Genomic DNA, 20,231 nt, shown 5'->3' on the forward strand with positions numbered 1-20,231 from the left:
GTTCAGGAAATCAGTTTATCACTTTCAGAAGCATCCTGAATCAACATGTTTTTCGGAGAATGTGGACTTTAAGTGTTCCTTTAATGGCTCTTTAGGTAAGTAACCTTTTACTCATTTAGCAGATTTCACTCAGAGATCTTTGTGCCACCCTGTGTGCAGTCCTAGAGCAGCTTCTCTGTATCTGCAGATAATCTGAACTCTAATCTTCCCTGATCAGTTGGCTCAGCTAACTGAACATCATTCTCTTTTACAGACAACATGTGCAGTAAAGCGAGAGCAACGTCGTATCGCAAACGGCAGACGAGGCCACATGTAGCTGTGCGATCTCAGAATATGAGCCCGAGAGAATGTTGGAGTGGCCTGGATGTTTTGTGTAAACTCTCAGGCTGAAACCGGCCTCTCTGCGGCTCAGTGTCACGTCAATAGACGAGAACACAGAGCGAATCCCAGGCTGAAGTTAACCACCGTGCTCACTGCGGCTCTATTGCTTTTTCCCACAGGACAAGCAGCTTCATTATGAAGCACCGTGGTCTCCTTTTCATCTCAGTGAGATCACCCCTGTGGGGAGTATCAACACTGTGAGCCACATCTGACGCTCTCTCGTCCCTGTTTAAACACTGAAATAGTGTTCAATCATATTGTTGTTGGCTGCTTTCTTTCTTTTTTCTTTTTTTTTTTTTTGTCATAATGCAGCTGCTTGGAAACTGCCATAGGACTCAAAGATCTCAGCGGAGAAAGGAGGTGATCAATTTCTGAGGGAACCCCCACCTACCCAGCCACCCACCCTCTTCTCTCCCCCTCGTCTCCCTGACCCCTCCACTTCCTCCTCCTCACTTCAACTAGCCATAATTATTTTGCAAAAGAGCTCCAGAAAAAGAACACGCAGAGTAATTTCTCTTGCCCAGTTATGAAAAGCTCATTAAAAAAGGCCCGGAACAAACAAAGCTTTTCCTGTGAGGCCTCTTTTCAAATTCATTTCATAATTTTCCTCTGTTTTAATCATTTATATCAATTAATCATTCCTTGGTGGAAAAGACATTCTTTGCAATCTTCCGTGGGGTTTTTTTGTTCTGCTGAGTGAGAGGCTTGATGAGAATGTCAGGAGAATGTGGCTCAAACCAAGGCGGAGTAGCACCGGCTTTGCCAAAAGGGAAATCAGCTTGATGCAGCGCGATCTCTTCGGAGCTGCAGGAATAATTAAACAATTAAAGTCAAGAAAAAGATCATCTTTATACATCTGACGTCTTTCTAATGAAGCCAGGGGCATCTTATAAGAGAGCTGTTTTGTCATGTAAAACCACTCAGCCTGCTGAATCTCAAACAGGGAAACTTTTCTCCAATAGCAACTGTTTTTGGTTAAACTGAAGACGTCACTTGTTTGCAGCTTTTCTTTACAAGGAGAGCAGCCCCCCGCCTCTCTGTCGTGGTGTCGCCACCATATACATTTCATTTTTATTAAAAAAGCGTTACAGTCACCTTCAGTTGATGGGATCTCAGAAGTGTCACGTGATGGTGGAAAAACTCAAACTGAAGGAATTAAAAGGATCTCAGCCAAATCAGGTCTTGCAGATTAGCCTTAATAGGTGTTGAAACCAATGACCCGAGGCTTAATGAGGTTGTAAACGACAGCAGGCCTCGCTGCGATTTTTTCCAGTGACAGACGATGGCGCCACTACGCAGCTATTAGGGGGGCTTGATATTTCCCAGAGGTTGGAGTCACCCTCGGTAAACTAAGTAGTTATTGAATGTCAACTAATTAAAGTCGGGCGTGAGATGAATGCAGCCTACAGGATGTTGCTATGCAGCTTTCAGTAGTCCCGACAATGGAGACAGTTTGATCTGTATATTATTACAATGCTTCATATGCAATCTCTCCATGTTCGAGTATTATGGACGTTTAGAAGAGATAATATATTTATCACGGTGATATTGAAGCTCCTTAAACAGGACACTGAGCTTATTCTACGGATTTTCTTTGTCGTATAAATCCGGTCTAATCTCGTCTCTGCCCCTGATTTGGCTTGTATACGTTGGACTGCTGCGTGTCTCTTCTCTCCGGTCCATCTCACCTCCGTTTCCATCCTTCTCTGTCTGCGTGTCCGAGTCAGTCTCGCCTCCCTCTGATTGGCCAGAATTGTTATTCCTCTTAAATGGACCGCGCGCGGATTGGCTGCCGAGGCCCTTTCGTCACGCGGCTGAAGGGGCTTTTTTACTGGAGGTTTCTTCCTGTCAGCGACACATGTAGAACAAGCAGCTAACGGGACCCAGAGACCAGAGCAGAGGACAGTCAATTACAGCTTCTCTGCCTGCCTCCGTGTTTCTGTTTTTCCTCCCTCCCTCTTCTCCACGCACTTCTCCAGCTCTGTGGACACAACGGCATGCGCAGACCTGTAATTACGGCTTGTGATGGACTCGTTTTTGTTCCAGCGAGAAAAAGAGCACTAAAAGCGGCAGCAGCAGTTAAACGGGAAGCATCCAGTGGAAATACTATCTGATAACTCCATTTGCTTGCTGAAGAGCCGAGCTCGAGGGTTTCGCTGCCGCGCGGAGCTGGAGGCCGACGACCGCGCGCGGTGTCGCGTCCGCTTTCTACCTGTACTTTTTTGGGGTACTGTTGTTGCAGCCTACCTGTTCGCCTACCTGCCATTCAAGCCGTCAACTTTACACCCATTACCCTGAAAGGAGACAAACGAGGTGGGTGTTTGCCGCTGGTACAGCTGTTTTGTGTGTTTGCGCTGTATATATATTTTTTATATGTATATATGCTACCTGCAATTGTCCGTAGTTTTCAGAGTGGAAACAGTCGGTTTTGAGTCCGCCTGTGTCTATTTTAGGAATGCCTGCGCTCAGATGTGACAGCGGACATTACACTGGTCTTTTTAAAGGACTCAGCTCGTAGTAATTGAGATGTGAAGCTGCATTTCTTTTATTTTCTATTTCAAAAACAAAATCAGGCAGCGGACAGAAGCTTTTAGCACATGGCTGTCTGATATGTCCCCCCCCCCCTCCGTCTCTCTCGCTCCCTCTTCTATTTCCATGACTTGGTCTCCAAATTGCTTGCCCGTGTAATTACTTGAGTTAGCCCATTTAAGTTAAAAGCCACCCCCCTCCTCTTCCCCTCCCCGTCCCCTCCATCCCTCAGCGGAAAAAAAGGAAACTCCTCTGAATGAAACTTGATGATGGCCCCGTCTTGTTTATCCGGGAGTCACTTTCAGGTCGGCTTTTTTGATTCATCTCCTTTTAGATTTAATCAGCACTAAGGTACGCTGTGGTTTGTCCCTAAGAGCCATCGCTAATGGGCTTACTGAATGCTTTTCTCTGTGCACCCCCCACCCTCCCTCTTCCTAACTCTAATTAGCCTACCTGTCTTTCAACATAGATTTGGCTTTATCCAGGCGAGGCTGCCTGACCAAATTGGAGAGGATTACATTTGAAAGAGCCCACATTAATTTGGTGGGGGAAACAAATGCCTGCATTTCAGTAGATTAGAACATTTAACATCATTACAGCGTGTGCACATCGCTGTATCAGGGCTGTGGTGTAGATGCGTGATCATATACTTGGCTGAGGTCAAAGGCTCATGCAGCATCAGAACTATTGTGCCAAACATCAGCCTCTCTTTACTCACTCCCTTGAGTTTTGCTGTGGACATCACCTCTTTGCAGAGTGAGGAATTGTGCGCCATTAGGACAGCTCAACAAAGGCCCGTGCTGTGTAATTGTTCCTCTGGCCCCACAGTGTTATCAGTGAATAGACATTCATCACAAGAGGTCTGATGAAGCAACAGCGTAGAGATCAAGGGCAGATTAATTCACTAAGTGACTCGTGGTTGTCTTGTAGCAGAGATCGGGCTTCGCAGCTGCAGATACAACATGTTCAAACAGCTGATAACTGATCAGTTATGACAAATGTGTCAACTCATAGCTGTGTAAGTCCTGACCCTTGTGTGTACAAAGCAGTCCTTGAGTGTAAAAGGAAAAAAAATAATAGTCTGAACAGCAACCTATCATGGTTTCTTCTGTGTGTTCTCAGGTACGATGGTGAATCCCGGAGGCAGCAGCCAGCCACCACCGGTGGGCACAGGTTCTCTGTCCTGGAAGCGGTGCGCCGGCTGCGGGGGCAAAATTGCGGACCGTTTCCTCCTTTACACCATGGACAGCTACTGGCACAGCCGATGCCTCAAGTGCTCCTGCTGCCAGGCCCAGCTGGGTGAGATCGGCACATCGTGCTACACAAAAAGTGGCATGATCCTCTGTAGAAACGACTACATCAGGTGAGGAAATCACCAGGTTGTGTGTTCAGTTTTCTGTATTTTGCTTGTGCAGCCTTACTGAGCAAGTTTGATGTTTAAACATCTTGCATGAATTTAAAAGGAAAAATTGTGCTTCTCATAGCCCGTAGAACTTTTCTTCTGGATTATATTAGGCTGTGATATTAAATCAAGTTAAAAGCAGGACTAAGCTGATGTAGATCTGTCATGGTCATGCAACCGTCCGCAAAGTTTGGTGCATTCCTGCACGACATGTGTCTCAAATTGTACTAACGTCATCAGCGCTCATTAAGGCATCCTGGTTGAAGGCTCTCTGGCCTGCCCTGAAAGACCCCAAACGTGGCGCCATGTTGACAGAGCACAAAGCAAAAGGAGAGAGTCTGTGCAGGTCATAATGCGGTCTGTCCTGTTTTACAATCAACAAAAGAACAGAAAACTGGTCCTAAATGACTTGAGTTAGCTCTGCAAGAGACACGGACAGGATCTGTGTTCAGTGAAGGCTGTTTTATTAAATTTTTTTAATACAGTGGAAAAAGGATCATTTAATTAGCAAAGAGAGCCTTTTTAAATATTCAAGTAGGTGTGCCAGACACCCAACCAGAGCTTGTTGATGACACTCATTCTGGTCATGTTGAGCAGTCTTAAGTGACGAGAGAAGGTGCAGTTTACTGAAAGTTGACATGCATCCTTGACTCAGCCTCATGTGCTAGACTGGTATGGATTTTTAAGCCAATCAATTAGCCATTTGCTAAACTTGAGTTTCTATTCATGCAAGACAGTCGGAGAGTCTGCTTTTATTGTTATATAATAGAAATGCATGCTCATATTCTAATGGATGGAACCGCACTCCAGTTAACGTACAACGCTGCTATCAAATCTGCACGGATAATTCAAAATCTAAAGTGCGCCTGTGCGCTCTCACACCCACCTCATAAAAAGGATGGGGAAGTCAATGGGGTACTTCATTCATAATGGGACTATAACGTAATTAAAATTGGAAGGGGGGGAAAATGTGGATACACCTTTCCACTTGTAATGAGAGCATGCTTGGTGGAAGAGCTAAAACGCACATTATGGAACCATGAGATCTCTGTGGAGATAAAGACAGGAGCGGGGTAGGAAAAAAACATCTGACAGTGAGTCTACACAATTAAATGCTTTAATTATAGTCCCCCTCCATTTCCTTTAGTCCTGATGGGTTTTATCTAATGAGATCTGGTCCCTGGCTTGTATCCGCTCCCAATGACGTGTCCGAAATGAATGAGAGCCACACTGCAAACAAAACGTTTAATTAACCAAATTGGCTTTTGAGAGAGAGCAAGAGAGAAAGACAGAGAGAAGAGGGATTATTGTGAAGGCCATTTGCTGCTGTTTTTTTCCCCCTCTTCATCTTAAAGGGGCAGATTCATATTTGTAATAGAGTGCTAAACAGCTCAACATACGTTCTCAGCTGCAGCTTCAGCTTTATATCCATACAGCTGATTTAATAATGCTCATCTGACTGATCGGGAGTTGAGTCGTATGCCTGGCCTGGGATGATAACCCATCCCCTGTTTTTCATGCAGCGCTTGTCCCCAAAAGCTTTAACTTAAAGCCAAAGTTGTGTTTGCTGTAGGGATCATGTTGTTTTAAGCTGGAGGTGATATTATTTCTGTGGGCTGCTAGTAGAGGGAGAATTAATTTACTTGTGGCTGCTGGATTCAGGGAGAATGTGTGTCCCCTTAATTGAATAAGCCTAGGTAATTAAATGGCACTTTTCCAATAGAACGTGTGAGGTAAATCTAATAGTTGGTTATTTAATATCACTTTGAAGTCTGCCCACTCAAGCACTATGACAGCACAAGAGAATGTGAACTATTAGGCCAGGGGAGGAAAAAAAAAAACTGGATCTCAGAAATTAATTAAATCGCATGCAATTTAGGGGAAACGTTTATCTTGATTTGTCATAACAGAATTAATTCAAGGCCTTCAATTCACTTGGGGCCAGATCTGTTACTCTGAATTAACCAAGTGTAATTTGGCTGATCCCCCACCGCCAGCACCACCCAGCCTCCGACTCCAGCCCTACACACCCCCACCCCCTCCTCCTGAAACACATGCACATCACAGATTCACGCGAACCCTCCCTCATCCTCGCAATCTCCCCACCCCGCCCTGTCCTACCCCCCCTCCACCCTTTTCTCTAATGCAGCTCTTGCCATTATGCAAAGCCCCGCTTCAGTATCAATATGGCCTAGTGCTTTTAAGGTGCTTTGGCTGCTGATGTAGAGAGGCATTTTTAATGGACTGTGTTGCAGAAATCATTGTTGTGGGGTAATTTTACCCTACTCAAAGGCCTTGGTGAATGAGGTCTGCATTTACCAGACAGCCTCGCAGCAAGCTATGCTATATTTCACCCGGCAGTCAGCGCTGAAATGAAATCCAATAGTCATTGCCTGCATAGGCAACAGACAGGTCCAAATGTGTTTTTTTGTTTGTTATTTAATTTAATCTAAGACAGATTCACAAGGGCGGAAGACGACAGATAAATCAAGATAAAGCCATCCCCGAGAAACGTAGTGAGTAACTGATTTTTTTTGTTGCAAAAAGCAGAAACCAGATGTGTCATTGCAATTAAGAGTCCCTTGGCCTTAATTATACTGACCTGGGGTGTTTGCTTCACCTCAGCGCTGTAGTTCACTGGCAGAAGAGGCCATTAGAGCCCAACTCTAAACCGATGCAGCAACTTAATTGAGCACCTAAAGGCTTTGGCTCCTAAATCAAATACTATCAAGAGCTATCCCCTGGTAAAATAATTAACCCGGTACGAGTTTCACACTGCGCCCAAATGTAAAAAGGCTGCGGTGAAAACTCCTTTTGTCCTTTGTTTCCTCACCTCTCAAAAGCTTTCGCACAGGAGGAAACTCCTCGAGCAACATATTCAACAAGAGCACGAGGAACATGTTTTCAATTTGAGCGAAGTTTGAATTTCGGAATGAGCCGGCTTTGATATGCAGAAACATCTTGTGGGGAAAGTGTAGTTTTGCTTCTCCACACACACACATTGCAGCAGAGCACAAGAGTCTTAAAGCAAGGCATATATGTTCATTTCCACTGTCATGTTTGTCCCAGCGAGAGCAGAGAATTGGCAGTGTTGTGACGACGGTCTCCAGTTAATTAGTTTCTGAAATTGAGTTTTGATGGAGCCATTCCAAATGATGCCAAGACAAAATTTGCTTCAGCCTAAGCTGCCTTATTGAAAGCCATTTCTGTGTCCCTTTGCAAAGAGCTCTGGCTTGTTTGTTTGTCAGTTTTTCTAACAACTGCTCGGGTTATGGTTGGGATGGTAGAGGCATTTATTCCCTCTTTGTTAAATACATTTCATAAAAAATGTCTTCAAGAAGGTCTGCGCAGAAAGACACTTTGATCTTGTTGTTCTTTCTTTCGCTTGTTAATTTTTTCCCCCCCAACCAAACAACTTTATCTGATGCACGCACGCCAGTGTTAACCACTCCCCCCCTATCCCTTTCTGTCTCCATCCCTCTCTCTCCCTCTCTCTCCTTCTCTCCGGAGCATGTCAGATGCCGTGGTCTTATTTGATTGCTTAGGAAAAGTGCAGTGATAGAGCAAACACCCGGTGAGATATGATGACAAATGGGTCCAGATCCCAGTAAATTACTTTCTGCTCAAATCGAAATTTCATTCAGTTTGCTGCTCACCGAGATGAAGTAATCTAAATTGTGGACTCAGAAGGAAGATAGAAGGGAAGCTGGAGCAAGCATTTCATTATCAAGAGGCAGAGAGAGAGAGGGAGAGAGAGAGAGAGAGAGAGAGAAGGTTAGGGACGAAAGAGATGAGCAGAAGCAAATCTAAAGTGTTGACACCATGATTGAAAAGGTTAACCCATGCACATTATATATCAACCCGAGTAGCTACGGGGTTTCTAATGGAAACACGGCACTGACGGAGCATTCACAGGAGTCCTAATGGCAAAAGCACTACATCTCCGCCTGGATGTACAATCAAATCCTCTTAGGTCCTTATTGCTTATGTTCCACGTTATTATTAGGCTGCAAAAAATGTGCAGCCAAAGTAATATGCAGTTTCAGTGCTAGATGCTTGTGGAGGGCAGAGTCGTGTTGGATTCATTTTTCCTGTTGATACTGTGATGATTTTCTATTTCTTCTGCTGTATGTTTTCCCTTCGAGGCAGAAATGGAGTTGGGGGGAAACTTAGCGCCGGATACACTTTTCATTCAGTCACACACTCTGCAGAGAAAAGTGTGGACAGTCCATTACACAAGGCTAAATCTGTGCAGATGCATACAGCAGCTCCACAGTAACACTCCTTCTTCGTCCCTTTCTTCCCCCCCCTCAGATTATTTGGGAACAGCGGAGCTTGCAGCGCCTGTGGTCAGTCTATTCCAGCCAGTGAACTGGTGATGAGGGCACAGGGCAATGTGTACCATCTCAAGGTAAAGTCAAGTTTCCTCTCTGGAGTTTTGAACTTGATGAAGTTGGAGTGCTGCACAGTTTAAAGCCTTTGTTTTGTTTTTAGCAGCGATGCATCGGTTATGAAATCCTGGGCCGATGTTTCAAATAACATTTTTTTTGGAGATAACTGATGGTGATCCCATTATTTTCTTTCATTTGTAACTTCATATTTTAGCATTTTGCCAATATACCGATATCAATCAGCTGAACAAACGGATATTCAACCGACACATCAGCACACTCCTAGTTTTCAGTTTTGTGTATAACAGTGTTTTCCTTAGTATCGGAATTATCTCTTTGAAGAACACACAAATCAGCATCACATTGAATTAACTTTACAATAATTATGTTGTGTGCTTGGCTTAAAATGTCTCTGTTGTGGTCAATAGCAACTACTGTCTGTACGGAGCAGGGCTAATGAGATATGATTAACAGGAGATCCAAAAAAGTATTAAAGCAAAAACTTTAGTTTGAATTCAAATTGGTGTAAAATCCAACTGCTGGAGTGCTAAAACAATAAGCGGATTAATCATTTAATCACCATCTATTCTCATGTTTAATAATTAAAATTTTCAGCTTCTTGAGTAATGTTAATCCATTTAGCATTTTGATATTATTTCACAAAAAAGGAAATTTTATAGCATCACTGTATTAAAATGTTGTGATGAAAAATGATGTGAGCGTGTGTTTGAAGACTTATGAAACAGACCTAGGATCAGTTTTGATCTTAGCTATGAGAAAACATTAATATTTTGTGTAGATATTTGGTTGAAGCCTCAAAGTCTCTACAAAAACTATAGATTGCGTATGAAAAATTGATGTAGCTGCCCTGATGTTAGTCATTGGGTTTTGAAGCCTCTGTGCTTAAAAACAACTATATTTCAAATTTAAAGTTGCCATGTTTAGGCGGGATGAGGGCATACAGATTTATCGGTTAATGATGGTTAGCTGTTCATTAAGAGAGCGTTCATTAAGAGAAAAACAGATTTTTGTACCATGCATTTTTAAAGCTGTAAAGCTGGACGTGTTAGCAGGAGGAGGGAGGCTGTGGGGGTGACTTGTTTGTGGAGCAGAATAAAGTGGACACTACAGGATCTGACCTTTTTTGGCACTTCAGCATTAAGGCTCAGGTGTTGCTGCAACAGAAACAAAGAAATGCTTGGCTATGAAACTTTGACATGACGTGATGTCCCTAGTGGTTAAATAAGAGTACTGCAATTTGCACATGTATGTATCCAAGGCTGAATTTTGCATGATATCTATCAACAACGTGACAAGATTTCTCCTTGACAGATGTAAGGAAATAAATGCCAGATGCAAGATCTTTGAATTTACAGATGTGATGTGGTGTTCTAGTGTGTTAAAATGTAAAAAGTCTGTTTTTTAGCTACTTGATAACATTACTGAGAACAGGGAAGCTATTTAGAAACCAAATGATGGTTGTGTCTTCCACAAACACTAAATCTTAATGTGCGCTGGCTTTATTTAAGGAGCAATTTAAAGGCAGGATCCTTTAATTGAAATTGAGATTTAGAGATCACAGGCGCTCAAGTCACAAATAAGATTCTTGGAACCTGCTTAAGCAACATTTTTATCCTCAACTTCCTTTACAAGTTCAATGTAAACACACTACAGGGAAGGACCTGTAAGACCTTTAAGATCGGTTCTGTCTTTGTTTACAGTGTTTCACATGTTCCACCTGTCGGAACCGGCTCGTCCCCGGGGACCGGTTCCACTACATCAACGGCAGCCTGTTCTGCGAACACGACAGACCCACAGCGCTCATCAACGGCCATTTGAGTTCACTGCAGACGAACCCGCTGCTGCCCGACCAGAAGGTAAGACCCCCATGATGGCGGAGGGAGCCCCGCGGTTCTTTGTGGTCTCATTTCAAAGTACAAGACAAGCAGCAAAAGTCATCAGTCAGCCGGAGTCATTAGCAGGAAAAGGAAAAACATCTGTAATTTTCACGGCAACATTTTTCACTCTGTTTATATTGATGTCGTCGATTCGACTTCACTGCAAGGCATGCAGCCGATATTAAATCTTATAGAGCAGAGATGAATTTTATTTTTAGACAGCCAATGGATTTTTCCATCATTCTTGTTGGAGGACATGAACTTAGAAAATCTGTATTAACTGTCAGCACAAAGCATGCGAAAATGATGTTTTTGTGTACCGCTGCCCTCACACTTTGTTACCAGCAGACACATATTTGACTCATTGTGAATTTATTTTGCCGTTCTGAGCCAGACGTCCACTTTTAACATTAATACGGAGTGTTTAAAACCGAATTTGACTTTTCTATCAACACGCCTGGGATCACCTGGGTTAAGTTATTACTCCGAGGCCAAAAATGTGCATCCGAGTGGGGGCGAGAAGCGAACACAGACAGCAAGCTGCAGCAGCATGTATATCATGAAAGCTGTCATCATGGCTTTCCCTGATTTGATCTCGATGCCTCCAGTGAAAGCAAAACAGAAGGCCTAATCATATACGAAGGATAACTTCATTCTTCAGGATAGCTTCATTGTGCCTGCAGCAGATCTAATCATTTTTGCCTCACAACAAGCAGCTTTATTGATACCTTGTCTGCACATAGAGCACACTGAGAGATATGGGAGGTGTTTGGAGTGTGTCAGAGTCTGACTGAAAGAGGAATTATATTGTTGGGAGCATGCATTTCACCTTGAGTGGTTCTGTGAGTAGAGGAGAGGTAGAACTCCATTAAGCCCCCCCACATCCCTCCTCCCCTTACGTCACAGGCCTTTTAAGGGCTTGTCACTTTTACAAATCAGCTCTTGGAGCTCTAAGAGCTCCTCACATTTAAATTGAAAGCCGTTGCATTATCTAGCTTAATTTTAAATGTCTGTTTAAGTCCTTGCTCCCACCCCCAGTGTCTCTTGCAGCATGGCTGGTGTAGTAAATATGAGGCCTCATTGTTTATTTATGCACTAACATCAATTGTAGTGAAAACTGCTGAATTATTGATGCTAAAATGCAATCTGAATATTGGCCCTGGTGCTTTAATTATAGCAGAGAGCGAATTATTAAATAAACAGAGACTCATCGCTCAGTGGGAACAGTCTCTGGATGCTTTTGTTATCTGCGCGAGTGAAATAAGGAGAATTATTCTGCCGCTCAAGCACTTTATCACACTGTATTTCTTTTGCTCGAACAGAATTTCGACAGCCTCAAACAGCAGAGGCTTACAGCAGGATAACAGCCCTCTGAATCAATACGGCTCCAGTGTATCGGCCTGAATATAGAAGCTGGTTTAGCAGAGGAGAAAATGAAGCAGTCACAGGGTTATCTTCTGACCGTTGTTTTGATTATGTGCGATTTCGCTGTGACATAATTGGTGTTGTTCACGATCATGGCGTAGGACATGTGATGCTCATTTATTAAGCTTTCTTCCCAGCTTCTTCCTAATCTCTTTGTTCAGAACAGACAAATTACCGCTCTCATACAGAGCTGCTTTGACCCAGGGGAGAGGGACCCTCCCAGCGTCAGTCACTTTAATTAGCCCCCAAGTAGGAGTTTGCAATTACTAATAGATTGAAGCCCTCCTAGTGATTTGAGGGATGAAGGGAAAAGTAAATCGCCCCTTCGAATCGCGGAGGAAAAAAACAAGAAAGATGAAAAAGTTGAATGCTGCTGGTACCCAGACAGATAATTGTCTTTCCTCCCCTGCATTTTTCTGTTTCAAAGGACTGAACACCTCCTGCAGTTATGTCGGAGCGTGGTTCTAATTATACCAAAGAGAATCGCTTCATGAATGCACTTTTAGTTAATGCAAAGTAAATGGGACACCAGATGGTTTTCAAAGCCTGGCTGATCAATAAATTAAACACTGGAGCTGGTGGAAAGTTTATTTATCAAGGGGTGAAACATTTATGACATTTTGTGAACTGATGCTCTTAATGACGGCTTGATGTCTGTTCTCATTTAAACTTTTCCCTTTTTTTTTTAATTTTTTATCGCCCTCTCCTTTCAGGTGTGTTAGGCGGGAGCCGTGCAGGAAGCAGGATGTGTGCCTTCATTTTAACCCTTACCCATTGACACCCGAGACAGTGTGGATCAGCAGCACCCCGGCCTTTTTAGCTGTGCCCCCAGGCCCTTTTGTCCTAAAGGAATCCTCCTCACATCTCAACCAGTAACCTGACTTTTTATTTCTGCAACTCATACCCAGCGCTCAGCCTTCAATCCTTGGCTTTTCCCCAACTGTGGGTGGATACTTGCACTTACTACACCTGAATCGGGACACTGCGGACTCTGTGACCTTGGGACGATTTAAAGGGGGGGAAAAAAGAAAAGTGAAAAAAGGGGGAGACCGATCCGAATCCTAGAGGACTCTACGGGAGGAGAAAATTAAACAACGTGACGAGACTATGTTGTGACTGAAGAGAAGGAACGAGACTAATGAGGTTTAAAAGGCGCAGGCTTTTCAACTCTGCACATTTGTTTAAAGACATTTTGGGGGGAAACCGGGACTTTTTCATTTTTCCTCTCCTTTTCTATCCTCATTTCCCAGCAACATGGTGTTTCCACTTTCTATATTTTAAGTGTTGTCAAAGGGGAATGTGTTTTTTGGTTTTCTTTCTTTCTTTTTGGTGGTATATATCTATATATTAAGATGGGGTTTAAAAAAAATCTGTGGCATTTTGTGGAAAACAAATCATGAACACTCTCGGTGTATTTGTAAAACTACCATGTATGTACAGTATGCATGTAAATGTCGTTGTCCAGGCGTGGCTACAGTACATCTGACCCCTCCGCACTCAGCTCCTCCCTTTGAAACTCATGGCAAGCTGAAGAAATTTGCTCATAGTCAGTAATGTAGAGATCATCACCAACATTTAAATGCTGAATGAAAGAGAAATTTATTTGTGATATTTTCCGAGACATTTGCTCCAGTATGGTGTATTTAAGTAATAAAAATATTGAAGATTTAATAGCCTCCTTAAATTCATTGTAAAGCTTCAGTGTCTCTAATTAGCTAAACTTGGGTTTTTAGATGTTGTAATGAGTACCTGGCTAATTTTGTCTATTCAAGTGGGCAAAAGCCTGATATCAGCATGGCTGAAAATCCTCTATTGAACATCCTGCAGCACTGCCATTCAATTCCCAGCCTCGCAATCATCAAGGCGCATGATGAGCGTCTAACTGAAAATGGATAAACATGTATCCTCTCTTTTCTGTTCGGATAACCGTTTGCTATTCATCACTCTAATACCTGACAGAAATGGAGGAAAATGTCCCTTTGAAGATTCAATTACTGCAGAGAGGGAGAGAGGTGTCTCTTTCTGGCAGGCACAAATTGAATGGGCTATTTGCAGAACAAATTGGTGTTTGAAGTCCTTGCAAGACCTAATAGGTCTGAAGGAGGGACCCGGTAATGGCTGATGCGCTTATCTGCGGAGTCTGCGGCCTCGCATGAGCTCGCTGCTGCCGCTGAAACAATGCTGCTCTTCTCCAGAAGGAGGCTTTGATGCAAAAAAAATCATCTCGAAAAGGAAAGGAAATGGACCTGAAGAGTAAACAGACCCTTGTGTTTTAAATTGGAATTTCAATGGCATGAAAATCACGCCGAGTGGATTTGTTCTCGACCTTCTAAAGCACAACCTAAACATAGCGATTGTTAGCAATGCGTCACTTTCAGAGTCCCGGTTCTGAACATGCTGATCGAAGTCTAGCCAAGTATCTAATACGACTCTGATGCGCAAACCTGAACAAAAAGAAATATTAAAAAAACAAAACAACAAATACACACCTGTTACCTTGAACATCACAACAAAAGGCTTTAATGGAACTAACAGCAAATCCTTTGGGTCCTGTGGGGCTTCCGGGATGGGGGCGCAATGGAGAGGAGTGCTTGGTCTGTGGTGGTGTTTCAGGAGGTGGTACAAGTCAGAATAACACAAATGGAAGGTCCCACGTTTCCCAGCAGGACACTGAATTAACGCTCACGTCACTCATCTCTGGTTTTAATGTTGTGGCCGATTGGTGCGTATAACAGATACACTAAACAGGACAATGTAACTAAATCCGTGGCTCAGGTAATAGATGGGCTTCGATCCCGTGCTAAAGTATCCTTGGGCAAGACGCTTGAATGCCAACCTGCTTGCTATGGCGGGCGAACAGCTTGCATGGCAGCTCTGCCACACACCAGACCATTTAACAAACAAGTCGTTTCCTGGCAGGAACACCACTTTAACATTCTCGATTTGTATCTCTTTGCTTGCTTGCTTGCATTGTTTGAGCATGCAGGTACTCGCATGTACCTGACAAATGTCTAGCTTTGATTATCCATACATCACATTTTCCACCTCAGCCTTTTTTGTAATATTTACATTTTGTTAAATTTCCAGCACTTCCGCTCAGCTTTCTTTCTTTCTTTTTTTTTTTCACGGACAAATCGACGGGAGATGCACATCGATACAGGTGGAGGGAAATGGCTTTAATGGAATGGAGCCATAGTTAATGTTATTAGTAACACCTGTGCCTCTCTGACTACGACAAGCCAAAATGTCTTCCAGTGTGACAAAGGCAAGGCAGCTTATTAATGCTGCACATTTCATACACAGCTGCAGATCAAAGAGCTTTACTAATAGTGGAAAAAAGTGGGCATATTAAAACATGAAAATGATTATTAATAATGAGGAAAATGCAACACCAAATTGAGGACAGAAGTTCATTTATACACAATAGTAAGCAGGTAGGTTTATGTTTGGATTTTGTGGAACACTCTAAAAAGTTCGTATAGACAGAACGGCTCAGTATCAAAAACAAAATTAATCAAGCCGAGGTTTACTTCACAGGTTTCCTGAAAATCCCCCAAATTTAAACCGCCTCTCAAAGCAATTTAGCTGTAGTGGTAGGTTTATTGAATGTTATATAAAAACTGTTAATTGTCCCCTAATTTTCCAAAATATAAAGCGTCCCTCCCACCCGACCATCCCTGAAAAGAATCCAGAGACAACATTCACTTCTTAAAAGGAATTATGGAAAATTCCCAGTTGCTGCTTTCATTAGTTTTCCCAAAAATATACTTTTAGGGATGAAAGTCGGTCTGTTTTATTCATTTTTCAAGCCCTATTCTTTCTTTCTTTTTTTTTTTTAAATTCCATTACCTACAAAACTACTTGAGCTCGGTGCTTCAAGTATTTTACAATGAATATCTGGTACTATGGCTCTATGGATGTGGACCCTTGTGTAGCTTAAGTTAACAGAGTGATGGACGCTTGAAGTCCCGGAAATATTTGGATACCCGATCTCTGACAGCAGATTTGGATTCCTGCAGAAATCACAATGTTGCTGGTTGGGGACTCTTTTTGATTTACAGCTTCTCATATGCAAGATACATAATAACTCTATGACAATCCAAATCAGCTGAATGCTTTCACAGATATTAAATAAAGATATATATATTTTTAAAAACCACACATTTCCACAACATATCAGTGTGATATTCCTCAGGTTTGAATAACTCATATTTATAAATTGTAGTTTTTTTAAATTTGATGAACTGAGATGGAAAGAATCCAGTGTAACGCACCGTGTGGACATACCAGAACTGAGGCAGGAAAGTTTATATTCATATTCAGTTTCACAATCATTGCATTAAATTAATCTCTCATAACAATTCGTATATTCTATGTAAATCATATATTGCTTCATACTACCGGTTTTCACCCATTTATGGACTAAATGCATTTCTATCTAGGCTAGCAATAGTCAGATTCGCAAAAAATTGAAACGATCTCAAAGGATAATTCCACTTTTTTTTTTTTTTACATGAGATTCAAATGGGGCTTTGGCTAGAGGTTCTATGAACCTCTTAAAACAGGAATTTTTTGTGTGGAAAAGGGGAGGATAGCTATGTAAACATCATTAAAATGTGGCAGTTTTAATACTTAGAGGACTGCAAAATGCTTCAAAACCATCATCCTCATTTAGCTTAACTGTCGCATTTGATTTAAGGGAGAATTATGAAACATGATGCCCATCCATTGCTGCTATTTCAGAGGTGATAACTGCAACATGCATCCCCACTTTCACCTGCATATGAATGGCTGTCAGGCTGCAGAAGCCTTTGAGTATCAGATTTAAAAAAAAAGAATTATCCTTTAAGTTGATTTTGGTTTAAAGTGATCTCAGTAATCCACATCAGAACAAGACCATTTCGTGCTACACTAACGTTGGCCTTTTCCATTATGAAATCCGCTTGGTTCCATTAAGCTGTTTACTCTCTCACACAGATAAATACATGCATACACGTGCACGTGCGTACTAACAGATTTCATGAGTCATTTTTCAAATCAACTTATTGAGTCAAATTGCTCAGTTTGGGACTTAATACATATGTGAGAGTTTGCTTTGATGTGGTAAACCAGAGTGAGGGCTATGGGATCCCACCCACAACAATGAAGCACACTTAAATGGCACGGCAGCCTGAGGGAAATCACTTTGCTTCAACTCCAGCTCCTTCCTGCGCTCACTGGGGAGTCTACTGATGCACCACAACTGGATTACTTATGATTAGCCACCTTGTATTTATTTCTAATTAGTTTACGTCTTCATTCTGCTGCAAGTTTTTGATTATCATTTATCTCGATGTGATTGGAAGAGTTTTTTTTATGACAGAGTGGATGTTGTGTTCTGCATGACAGCCTGTGCAAACCGAAGACATCTGCCAAGCTAGTTTTATCTCCTTTTGTTTACTGCATCCGAAACAATATACTTAACACCTTCCAGATGCTTTGAGATAATAACATCAACACATTAAATCCATTTATTTATTTATTCCATCCTTCTAGTATTTCCTCTTTCTGAAATAATAGCATACAGAAAAATCTTCCAGCAGTTTGGCTCGGTGGATGATGCTTTTGTGTTGTGTGTGCACAATTTTGTCTTCTTGGGTGCCATTGGGGATTAAATTAAACGTCGCACTGTTGTCCGGTTCATAGTCAGTTTTAAAATGAAGATAATTACTGCGACTTAGTCAGGATGTGTTCATATAGTGCAGTGTGTATACTACATCCATGTGGAAAAGTAGATTTTCACAAGACTCTTTGCAATTACATGAAAAATTAAGTACACCCTCACTGCTTCCATAGGAATTAAGAGGATAAGTAGCAGCCAGGTGCTGCTAATCAAGTGCACTTGATTAATTGATCATCAGCAAGTGTGAACACCTCTAAAAATGCAAAGGTTTTGGCATCTTGCTTGTCTGAAGCACTCAAGTCTGTAAATGAAATTGCAAAAAAAGAAGCATCATAGGTTCTACAGGCCTCAGTTAGCATGCTAAATGTTTAAGATCATAATGAAATGACACCGTTTTAAAAAGACTCAATAACTACGGTTTGTTTGGAGAGATTTGCTGAAGAAAACCTCAATATTTAAAAAAGAACATGACAGCACAGCTCAGGCCTGCAAAGGTGCATCTTAACAAACCGCAATCTAGACCACCTGGGACCTTAAGAGAACTGCAAACCTCAAGATACTGAAGCAACACTTTGAAGAAGTGGGAGCCAGAAACGGATAAAGTCATAAAGAAACTGATTACTTCAGTTTATTGCTGCTAAAGGTGGTTCTACAAGACACTGAATCATGGGGTGCACTTAGTTTTCCACAGGAGTCCCGGTGAAACCTTTCAAAATAAAATGTTATATACTGTTTGTGTAGTATATGAATTTGAACAGACTTTTCTCAAATTGAATACAGTGAGTCCTGCACTTAGTCAGACAACCATAGACTGTATGTAAAAGATGGACGTAGCCACTGTGAGGTCTAGTTTGTGAATGTAGCTGCAATTTATATAAGGTGGCATTAATATGAAAGATACTTCTTATGCGATGTGGCCAGGGATACGTTCTTAGAGGATGAAGAAAGGGGGGAAAAAGTACAATCATGCTTCTAGTGTTATTTACACTAGAAGCATGAGGAGATGGCTAACCTCAGAAGAGCTTAAAGCAACATCGGCATTTTTAAAGTTCATTAATTAATCCATTATCCATCCACCGATCTAGTAGGGGAGCTGAAGCATGTTGCAGCTGCCATAGGGTGAGAAGGGACTGGACACTCCGCCAGTTTGTTGCAGGGCTAACACGGAGAGACAAACAACCACTGACACTCACATTCACACTTCTGGGCAATTTAGAATCACCAGTTAATCTATTCCCTCTAACTGAGGAAGCGAGAGTACCCAGAGAGAACCCACGCAGACACAGAAAGGCCTCGGCCAGATGGTGGATTTGAACCCAGGACCTTCTTGCTGTGAGGCATCAGTGCTAACCATTGTGCTACCCTAATTAATCCATTAATTAACAGTAATTCATTAATTATAACCTACATACGCTCTCAAGTTTCAAAAACTATGTCAAGCTTTACTAGCTTTTCCCATTTTTGGGAAACAGCTGCTGATTGTAGCCTGATGTGTAATGAACCTATATTAAAGCGATCAGTTTCACATCTATCAAACTAATCAATAAAACCATCAGGAAACGGATCAACATCACTTCCAGAAGGATGAACTAAATCGGTGTTAGACTAAAGCTTATTTGTTTGTTTTCTTTCATTTTATCTTTTGTTAGGTTTGTGTGAATAATTTCCCTTCCTTTCTCCGATACTCCCTGTACTTCTTAAACAGAACGTTCTCTATAGCATCGTTCAACTTCCATTTCTTTATTTGTTCCTTCATTAGTTCATCCAGCCATCTGTTTTCTTGGCCAGACTTGATCAGATTTTGCCAAAACCTGTGAAAATTATGCATCTCACTTTCACGTTCCAGCATTTCTGTAATTACACTGATGAGGTCCAAGGGGTTTTGTCTGTTCCTTTGTTCACTTGTATCTCATAAACCATTTATCAGGCTTTCACTAAACTTGAGAAAGTGAAGCATCTTTTTCCTCAGATTTCTAATGATTACGGGTCACAGTGAAGATTCAAAGGTGTATGCAGTTTCCTGCCAGCACTTGGCAAATCTTCACCTATAAATGTATCTTAGAAAGTCTAATTTCCATTAACTTTAACACCATCAGACATCCATAGACTATCCATACAAAGGTTACCAGAATCTCAGCTTTCAGTGAAACCTGAAGCCCCTTAAAAACACCATCATGGTGTGAAATGCGCTTCATAATTGCCTTGTTTCAGCCCACTGTGGAATCAGCAAACAACTGAAAATAATGCCTGGGCACAGCGCTCAGTTACTTAGCCGGGTGTTCAATAACACACAGAGAGGGACATGCAAATATTAGTGGGGTGATTATTGGCAGTTGTGTTTGGCCTAAAGTAGCAGGTAACTCTATCCTCTCCATTATGCATGCTGTGAAGTGTGGTGCGAGGTGCACTGGTAAAGCGTTGCTTTTAACTGACCAGAAGAGGTTCACTTTACACTCAGATGTCCTTCACGGTGGAAATGCACTCGTAATGCAATGAGAGAAATGAAGCACCTCATGCACGCAGGACCTGAAGCCACCTTTAGG

At 42.0% G+C, this 20,231-nt stretch overlaps 1 protein-coding gene across 1 annotated transcript; it reads left to right on the forward strand.

Moving 5' to 3' along the window:
- Positions 1 to 2,253: 2,253 nt before the first annotated feature.
- lmo4b (LIM domain only 4b) lies at positions 2,254 to 13,244 on the forward strand. Its single transcript, XM_085347445.1, has 5 exons — positions 2,254 to 2,694; positions 4,033 to 4,273; positions 8,627 to 8,723; positions 10,425 to 10,580; positions 12,740 to 13,244. Exons 2-5 carry the CDS (start codon positions 4,038 to 4,040, stop codon positions 12,746 to 12,748), a joined length of 498 nt encoding a protein of 165 aa, XP_085203571.1. The 5' UTR covers positions 2,254 to 2,694; positions 4,033 to 4,037; the 3' UTR covers positions 12,749 to 13,244.
- Positions 13,245 to 20,231: the final 6,987 nt, after the last annotated feature.

The sequence above is a fragment of the Diplotaxodon limnothrissa genome, linkage group LG23, assembly GCF_057381915.1.
Source record: "Diplotaxodon limnothrissa isolate DT_005_m linkage group LG23, D_limnothrissa_male_GT1.1, whole genome shotgun sequence".
NCBI lineage: Eukaryota > Metazoa > Chordata > Actinopteri > Cichliformes > Cichlidae > Diplotaxodon > Diplotaxodon limnothrissa.

Bases quoted from the DNA above. Each gene is read 5' to 3' on its own strand.
- lmo4b (XM_085347445.1), top strand. From the start codon at position 4,038: ATGGTGAATCCCGGAGGCAGCAGCCAGCCACCACCGGTGGGCACAGGT. The intron at 4,274-8,626 runs GTGAGGAAATCA...CCCCCCCCTCAG, and splicing joins TGTAGAAACGACTACATCAG to ATTATTTGGGAACAGCGGAG. The intron at 8,724-10,424 runs GTAAAGTCAAGT...CTTTGTTTACAG, and splicing joins GCAATGTGTACCATCTCAAG to TGTTTCACATGTTCCACCTG.